The following is a 9940-nucleotide window of genomic DNA, read 5'->3' as shown; positions in this document are numbered from 1 at the left end:
AGCAGAGCCGTGAGTTGTTTTCGAGGGAAATTCATGCAAAACCACTGATGCGCGTTGCCTTCAGGGACAGTTTTTCATCAACAGTCTCTGTATTTCCCTCTAAAACAACTCTGTGTGGTAACGTTGTGTTATTATCTCATAGTGTGGTGAATGTGCAGCTCACAACTTGTCCACCAGAGCGTTGTGGAGTTGTTGGATTGTGTATTTGATGAGTTTGATGATGAGGGAAACCAAGAAATCCCATAATGAGCCTCCGTAGCGTAGCTCTGAGCAGCTCACGGCTCTGCTCCGCCGTTCTAAAAATAGCTTGCACCGACAATTAAAGGTAACGAACCTACTGCTATGACTATAGGGATTATGGCAATGGACCAATTTGACAAAATGTTGAACTATCCCTTTAAACCAAGAAATTAAATGTAATTATGTTGCTTTACTTAAATGAAATTCCTGAGAGGAAACTGAGAGACAGAGACAGAGACAGACTGGACCTGCTGATGTTGTTGATGAAAGACATGATGAGACTTTTTATTGATCCACATGCAACAGCAGCAGAGAAGTAGAGGACAATAAAGAAGGTTCTGTAAGGAGGAATAAAACATCAAGACAGTCACTGTGTACAAAATATATGTAAACCAAAATATGTGGTACTGTCTATTATGTGTAAAATTATTTAAATGGAGAAAAACTATAAATACAAGCAGGGATTATGGTTTGGATTATGAGTCTATGGAGACTGGCTCCCTCTAGTGGTCAGGAGAGGAACTGCAGCAGCTGTTTTTTACTCTCCCAGTAATAATAATGAACTGTTCACCACATTAGATAAGAGAGAGACGATACACACAGGAGATCAGTATGGAGTTACATTTATTTCTTTATTATTCAGTCAAACAGAGTTGGTTTTGCAATCAGAAAAAAAAATTGAGAGCAAAAGTATCAATATTGAAATCAAAAAATGTTTTATTGAAAGTTTAAAATGATTGATTTAAAAAAATGCAAATCCAAAAGTTTTGTTGCGGGTCTCAGCTTGCAAAGGAACATTTAAACTTTCTGACTCACAAAAGAAAAAAGAAACAAAACTTTTGGATTTGCATCAATCATTTTTTACTTGCAATAAAATAAAATTTGATTGCAATATCGATATTTTAGCTTTTTTTTTCGACTGCAAAACCTATTCTATGTTTGATTCAATAATGAAGAAACAAATGTTACTTACTCCATATTGTGAATGTCAACTTCATACACTATTTACTGCAATACTACTACTGCTACTACAATACTTCAATTTCATTGTGTTATTCTTTTTCTATTAAGCATCTTTATCATGTTAATGAATTTTTTATTATATTACTCTTTGTGTCATTTTTTTTTCTTTTTTTTACAAAAAGTAGTCTTGCAATTTTAATTAATTGTTAATAATCAAACTTTTCTACAAACAAATTGTAAATTCTTTTAAAATGAAAAAAAAAAGACTTGCAAACAAAACTTTTGGATTTGCATTTCTTAATAAATCATTTTTTTTACTTGCAATAAAATAAAATTTGATTGCGATATTGATACTTTCGCACTCAAATCTTTTTTTTAATTTGCAAAACTCTGTTTGATTGAATGATAAAGACACAAATGTTACTCCATAGCAGCAGCTGTGATAACAAGACACAAGTGAGGACACACACACACACACACACAGGGAGGAACTCAGACAAACTGCAGTGTGTCTTCTGTCCACCAGGTGGCAGCATTTAACCCTTTATTTCATATGAACTCTTGAGTGTGTAACTGCAGCTTCACAGCTCAGGCATTCGGAGCGTGTGTGTGTGTGTGTGGGTGTGTCACGTGTGAAAAAACAGAGAAACTCCATAAAAAACCTCATTAAGTCATTAAAGGAGCATTTAGAGAATTCAGGCTGCGACACTTAAACCACCAGAACTACCGGTATGTTTCTGTTAACAGCAGCTACCGTATTATAGTTAAAATGTATGTGTGTGAACGCTCGTGTCAAAACTGTTTCATGACCTTTCATGCACTGATCAATTTTGAGATTTGGGGCTATTTTGCTTCTTCAACATGTCTTCTTTCAGAACAGTGGAAAGAAACGGTAGAAAATCCACATTAAGGTTTGATTTTGACAGATTTCATGGTGCTATCTGTTCGTTTATACTTTTACCCTATTCACTGTGTCTCAGTTTAAATCCATATTCACAGATTCTATGAAGTCATAAATCACTCTGATTATTTACAGGTGTGTTGAGTTTACCTGACACCTGTAATCCAGGTGCAGACAGATGTGTCGCTACTTCCTTGTTACTCTGATCATGTGACCATGAAGCTACAGAGAGCGTCTGTCTTTAACCCTCTGTTTATTCATCATTTATATGAGCATTACTGTAAAAATTCCAAAATTCAAAATGAGCCTTTTTCTTCCTTTGCTTTCGTTTGACATTAGATTATCATCTAGCTACAGTGTGATATCGTACACAGACCGACGTCATTCAATAATGTGCTCGACAGAAATGAAAGAAAAAGGCACAAAAAACCACAACGGTATCAAGACCCAGATAGAGAAACACAGATAAAAACACACAAAGAGACGATATCTGATGGAAGTGAAGCAGCAGAGATGAGATGAAAGCAAAGGAGAGAAGGGGGATTTTTTTTCTTTTTAAAGTTTGTGAAGGAAGTGAGAGGACGAGCTGCCTGTTTGGTTTCAGCTCCACGCTGCAGCTCAGACCTAGATAGGCCTACTAGATTCATTTACATATACAGAGCTTTGAAACAAGCTTAGGTTGATAATAGTCAGTAAAACGTGTTTAAAATGAAATGAAGCGACTTCAGATTGAGAACAGTGAGTTTTCCTTTAAATACAGTAATATAACAGACTAGCAATATGAAAGTAAACACATTTATGAGGTTGGCTAATTAAACTGTGACCAAGTCAGAGAGCTGCAACATACAACTCTGATTCTGATTAACAATTAATTTAAATTACAAGACTAGATAGATAGATAGATAGATAGATAGATAGATAGATAGATAGATAGATAGATAGATAGATAGATAGATAGATAGATAGATAGATAGATAGATAGATAGATAGATAGATATAGATAGAAAATAAAAACAAAATAAAATTGAAAATGTCAAAATACAGTAAAAAAAAATTGCAAAGTTGACATCCGTACCTGTGGAGTTAATCAAACAGAGTAGGTTTTGCATTAAAATAAAATAAAATAAAAAGATTTGAGAGCAAAAGTATCAATATTGCAATAAAAAAAAATTCCTTGCAAGTTAAAAATTATTAACTAAAAGATGCAAATCTTTAAATTTTGTTTGCAAGTAATTTTCATTTGTTTGCAAGTCAAACAGTTTAAAAGTTCCTTTGCAAGCTGTCACTCCGATCGAGACTGGCCAATAGAAACGTGTCAATAAAACATTTTTTGATTGCAATGTTGATACTTTTGCTCCCAAATCTTTTTCTTTCTTGATTGCAAAACCTACTGTGTTAGATTGAATAATAAAGAAAACAGATGTTACCTCATCCAGAAAAGGTCATGCAACCTGTTTCTGTGATGTGGGCGTGTCCCTGTGGGCGGAGCAGAGACACAACAAGTCACAAGAAGAGAAAACACCCGCATCTCCATTCATTAGAGAGTGACAGGGAGCGCAGGCTAGTCACACCGACTCTATGACATATCTACTACCGCTGCTGTTTGTCTGTTTGTCTGTCTGTTTGTGCTGCATGAACTCTGACTTCCAGTACAGTCAGTGCATGACGACCGGACCGGACCGGACTGAACTTTACTGTCTGCTGCTTTGGGACAATTAAACTCTTCTCCATGGAGATAGAAAGCATGGTGGCCAACAGCGCTCTGGTTAAAGCCAGGGAAGGTAAGAAATCAAATCTATATTTCTCTCAAATCTAATTTATATCAGAAATATGTTTATATAGCTATCTCCAAGACAAACTCATCTCTGGCTTCGTCTCTTCTCTCAGGCCGTGATAGAATAACAAGCAGCAGGATGAGCTGCCTGTTATCATCACACTGCAAAAACCCCAGATCTTTCCAAGAATATTTGTCTTATTTCTTGTCAAAATGTCTCATTTCTAGTCAAAACTAAACTCTTTCCACTTAAAATGAGACTCATCACCTAAAAATTAACTTGTTTTTAGATCATTTTCACTTGTTTCAAACTAATTTTCACTTGAAATAAGTAGAAAAATCTGCCAGTGAAAGCAGGTTTTTTGTGCTTGTAATAAGAAAGAAAAACTTGCCCCATTATCACATTATTTCTAGTGAAAATCTGCTTGAAAGAAGTAAAAAGTGTCTAAAAACAAGCTGCTTTTTATGTGATGAGTCTTATTTTAAGTGGAAAGAGATTAGTTTTGACTAGAAATGAGACATTTTGACTAGAAATAAGACAAATATTCTTGGAAAGATGTTGAGTTTTTGCAGTGCATGTCATCATCAACCTGTTGTTATATTTAGATCAAACACAAACACAACTCAACGTTGACATGTCGCTTTAGACGTTTTGTTTGGAAAAAAAAGAATGCTGTGAATATTTTCCGTCCATTATGTAATTCCTGCTGTGAGGATGGATGCCATGTATAGGTGGCGTCGTGTTGTGTTGTGTTGTGTTGTGGTTGGGTAATCTGAGGACGAACACTTCCCCAAACACCGAGGTGTTGACAGATGAGGAAACTGATAAGAAACGCACAGTTGGCTCCTCTGGCTTTTAGTTTAAGACTCTTTTATGAATCCACGACACTGGTTTTATCACATTTATTTAAAACCAATAGTGAAAGAGCAACTAATGTTTACATTTAACAACAGGGCACTTTACTGAAGTTCATTTGAAGTTCTTGGTCTCATGTTTTACACATCTCCAAGGTTTTATTACAAAGAGTTGATGCATAAAAATCAGTGGTGGACAGTAACGGAGTAAATTTACTTGAGTACTGTACTTGTAGCTACATATCCAGAGGATTTGTACTTTACTTGAGTATTAGATTTCTTTGGTACTTATTACTCTTACTTGAATATACATTTCCAAGACAAGTTTTTTATGCTTGTAATAAGGAAGAAAAACGTGCCCCACTATCAGACTATTTCAAGTGAAAATCTGCTTGAAAGAAGTAAAAAGTGTCTAAAAACAATCTACTTTTAATGTGATGAGTCTTATTTTAAGTAGAATGAGATTTGTTTTCACTGGAAATAAGACAAATATTCTTGGTAAGATTTTGAGTTTTTGCAGTGTAGATTTCTTTGGTACTTATTACTCTTACTTGAATACATTTCCAAGACAAATATTTTTTACTTTTACTGGAGTTAATTAGTAGGAAGGCTGAAAAGTACTGGTTACTTTCAGGTCTTTTTCTAAAATCCTATTGGACACAAGCTGTGTTTGTCAAAGAAGGAAACCCTAACCCCTAAAAGCAGCACATCAGTGCAGCTGCTTTCAAAGAGTTCATTCTCACTAACAAGAGTTAAAAGCTCCTTACATTCATTTACAAACAATTAGAGTCATTCATTGATGTGGAGAATAAGACATTTACTCTGACTCTGACTTTGACTTACAGTAGCCTACCTTTAAAAGCAAGTACTTTTGGACTCGTCGACTGAGCTACTTTTACTTGTAACAGAGTAAATTTTGACCAGTACACTGCAAAAATTCAAAATCTTACCAAGAATATTTGTCTTATTTCTAGTCAAAATGTCGTTTCTAGTCAAAACAAATCTCATTCTACTTAAAATAAGACTCATCACATTAAAAAGCAGCTTGTTTTCAGACACTTTTTACTTTTTTCAAGCAAATTTTCCACTTTAAATAAGTAGAAAAATCTGATAGTGGATCAAGTTTTTCTTTCTTATTACAAGCACAAAAAACTTGCTTTCACTGGCAGATTTTTCTACTTATTTCAAGTGAAAATTAGTTTGAAACAAGTGAAAATTATCTAAAAACAAGTTAATTTTTAGGTGATGAGTCTTATTTTAAGCGGAAAGAGATTAGTTTTGACTAGAATTGAGACATTTTGACAAGAAAGAAGACAAATATTCTTGGAAAGATGTTGAGTTTTTGCAGTGCAGCAACAGCAACGAGGCTATTTACGTCTGAAAGTAAGTTGCAGAGTGAAATGCGGTCCCACAGGCTTTACTTACCTGTTCCCAGAGCTATTAATAGACCTTCCACTGTAGTCAGGCTACTATTGTCTGAAACCTGACGGGCCAGAGGTGCACGTACGTGTGCATGTGATGTGAGACAGACGGCTGCTGACAGACGTGTTGACGGTCTTTCATCATCACTTATGGTTGTGTCTTATCATCACTGTGTGTGTCTGTGTGTGTGTGTTGTGACTCTGCAGGCGGAGGCAGCAAAGGCCGCAGCTGGAAATGGAAAGACATGCTCCGCTTCCCGCACATCAGCCAGTGTGTGGACCTGGCCATGAACATAGGTGTGTGTGTGTGTGTGTCAATTAAAAGTCATTGCAATAAATGGTTTGACTATGGCAAGCAGATTTAACATTTAAAGGGATACGCCAAAAATGTTTTTGGGTGTCTTGCCTCACTCCTGAGTCCATGACCAGCAGATAGACACCATCCTTTCCACTGTGTGTGCAGTAACAAGGGAGATAGAGCCGTATCGCCCGTAATTAGCTTAGCTCAAACACTGGAAGTGTTCAAAAGTCAAAGTTCAAAGTTCAAAGTGTCTTTATTTGTTCTAAAAAACAGGGAAAATTGATTTGCAGCCAGGAAGATCCACACATTCAAACACATACACAAATAGACAACACCAAATAACATGTAAGATATCATGGGCAGATTAAAAGGACCTACTGCAGAGATAAAATATGATTTAAAAAGTGCCAATAATGTACAAACAAATAAATAATAAACACTAAACAGCATGGGGCCTAAAGTGCAAATGCAACGGGCAGGTTATAACAGCCGTGAACAGTCTGTATAGTACATACAATTTATTATCTGCTGTTTAGCAACTGAATGGCCGTGGGGACAAAGGAAACCTTAAATCTCTCGAAGAGCAGGCACCTTCCACCGACGGCCTGAGGGCAACAATACAAATTCAGACTGGAGGGGCGATCTACACACTCCAAAATCAAAGTGTATAGGTAGTGTTAGCCTGCCTCCACCTAAAGTCGCTAATTAGCTTAGCTCAAACACTGGAAGTGTATGGGTAGTGTTAGCCTGCCTCCACCTAAAGTCACTAATTAGCTTAGCTCAAACACTGGAAGTGTATAGGTAGTGTTAGCCTGCCTCCACCTAAAGTCGCTAATTAGCTTAGCTCAAACGCTGGAAGTGTATGGGTAGTGTTAGCCTGCCTCCACCTAAAGTCATCAGAGAAACTCTTCAGCAACTCTAAACGGAAACCGGCGGGCCGATCTTCATCTCAGAGCTACAAAACTCTCCGGTAAGGCATCTTGCGTGCGTTGGTCACAACGGCTAGCTTGAGTAGCACCGAATTCGTCCCAACAAAATTGTAAACAGCTGGTATTTAGACAAATTAATGACACACTGCTGATCTAAACGGCTACTTTCTCTCCTAAACATGTTTGAAATGTGGATAAAGTGATATATTTACAGAGTTTAGAGCTAAAATGAAATCAGCTTCTGACTGCTGATTTCAGCTCGGGTAGGAGGCAGGCCAACACTACCCGTACACTTCCAGTGTTTGAGCTAAGCTAATTAGCGACTTTAGGTGGAGGCAGGCTAACACTACCTATACACTGCCAGTGTTTGAGCTAAGCTAATTAGCGACTTTAGGTGGAGGCAGGCTAACACTACCCATACACTTCCAGCGTTTGAGCTAAGCTAATTAGCGACTTTAGGTGGAGGCAGGCTAACACTACCCATACACTTCCAGTGTTTGAGCTAAGCTAATTACGGCGATACGGCTCTATCTCCCTTGTTACTGCACGCACAGTAGAAAGGATGGTGTCTATCTGCTGGTCATGGACTCGGGAGTGAGGCAAGACACGTAAAAAAAATGTTGGCGTATCCCTTTAAAAGCTAAGTTTGACTCTCCGGAATTAACATTGTAGATATCAACAACGTCTTACTGACTAGTTGGATCTTTCATTCAAAATATCTGTAATTCAGTTTTGCCTCTTGTCAAAAAGAACATTTCAGATATCCGCAACTATGTTCTTCCTAGGACAAATGACGTCACTTTAACCATTCATGTGTATGGGGTTTGTCATTACAGATATCTATAATTCAGTTGCAGATATCCACTATGTGAATTACAGATATCTGTAACTGAGTTATGACTAGTACGAATTCCAGTTTGAGATATCTACAACTTGATTCTGACTCGTCATAATTCCATTTACAGATATCTACAACGTCATTTCACCTAGTCAAAACTTAATTACAGATATCTGAAAAGGGACATGTAGATATCTGTAATTGAGGTGAATTAAAGATATCTTGAACTGGAATTATGACTAGTCAGAATCAAATTGTAGATATCTCAAACTGGAATTAGTACTAGTGGTAATTCAGTTACAGATATCCGTAATTCACATAGCGGATATCTGCAACTGAATTGTACACTGCAAAAACCTTGAGTTAAAAGGGTTATTTTTAGTCAAAATGTCATGTCTAGTCAAAACAAATCTCATTATGATTAAAATAAGACTTCTCACATAAAAAAGTAACTTGTTTTTAGACACCTTTTTCTTCTTTCAAGCATATTTTCACTTGAAATATGTAGAAGAATTTGCACAAGCACAAAAAACAAACTTGCTTTCACTGGCAGATTTTTCTACTTATTTCAAGTGACAATTTGTTTGAAACAAGTGAACATTTTCTAAAAACAAGTACATTTTTAGGTGAAGAGTCTTATTTTAAGTGGAAAGAGATTAGTTTTGAGAAGAAATAAGACAAATCCATCTGAGTTTTTGCAGTGTAGATATCTGTAATGATCCAGTCTGGCTGTTAAATGTTAAAATGTCTCACCGTAGTTTGTCTTGTGTTTTCTACATCGTGGTTGTTCTGTTCACCTCCTCCTTCAGAGCGCGACTACCACAGTCTGTGTGTGAAGCAGCCCATCGGAAAGAAACTCTTCCAGCTCTTCTGTCGGAGTCGTCCACACCTGCAGAACTACATTTCCCTCCAGGACGCTTTGGTAGGATGAAAACTGACAATATCATTTTTACCACCAGAAATATAGAATGATTTACAGTGGGAATAAAAAGTCAAGGTGCAGTAAATTATTAGAAGAAATATGGTGAAGAATCAGAAGTTGGCCTTACTTGTGTATAGTGGAGCGTACATACATATTTAAATTTCTGTGTGTATAATATATATTGGCTGTTTTATTCTTTAATGTTATTTATCAATGTTTTCTTAATCTTTTATGCCTTGACTTATTCTGCGAGGAGTTTTCTTTTGGTTCTAAAAGAGTCTCATATTAATGTGGATGAATCTACGTTACCACTTGTTAATGGGTCAATTTTCGATAAATATATTGTTTTGTCTTTATAGTTATTTTGTCTGACTCCTCGGGGACTGTGCACAAAAAATGTAATTGTAGACTTAGACTTAGATACTTTATTGTCATTGTCATAATAACAGTTATAAATAACAATGAGATATCGTTTAGAGCAGCTTTAATACTGAGGCAGAACTAGTGCAAAAAGTGCACATTACCCAGCTTGTCTGTGCACGAAATGGCAAAATAAACTTCTTGAATCTTGAACCTAGTGGTCACACACCGTCCTGGTTAAACTACTGTTGATAGGAAATGTGTAAATCTGGCGCTTCACGGTTAAAGGTCTCATGTTTTACACTTCTACTGTCTTTTATTTTGAAGGGCTGATCCATGAGATCAGTGTAGGCTACAGTAGTTTTACATCTGGAGCTCTAGTAACAACAGGTCGGTGTCAGCCAATCAGAAGAGAGGAGGAGGCTGTTTTCTAAAG

The 9940-nt window shown here is 36.5% G+C and overlaps 1 protein-coding gene across 1 annotated transcript in view; it reads left to right on the top strand.

Annotated features, from left to right (window-relative positions):
* Nucleotides 1–3833: 3833 nt before the first annotated feature.
* Nucleotides 3834–9940, top strand: part of grk5 (G protein-coupled receptor kinase 5) — a gene marked incomplete at both ends in the record, with an annotated part of 28288 nt that continues 22181 nt past the window's right edge. Inside the window, 3 exons of the mRNA XM_083983940.1 lie at nt 3834–3885; nt 6362–6451; nt 9032–9144. Of these exons, the coding sequence (XP_083840066.1) occupies nt 3834–3885; nt 6362–6451; nt 9032–9144 (255 nt within the window). The remainder of the gene's footprint in view (nt 3886–6361; nt 6452–9031; nt 9145–9940) is intronic.

The sequence above is a fragment of the Trachurus trachurus genome, assembly GCF_905171665.1.
Source record: "Trachurus trachurus genome assembly, chromosome: 12".
NCBI lineage: Eukaryota > Metazoa > Chordata > Actinopteri > Carangiformes > Carangidae > Trachurus > Trachurus trachurus.
Note: the sequence above shows the minus strand (reverse complement) of the source record. Positions and strands in the feature narration are given on the sequence as shown.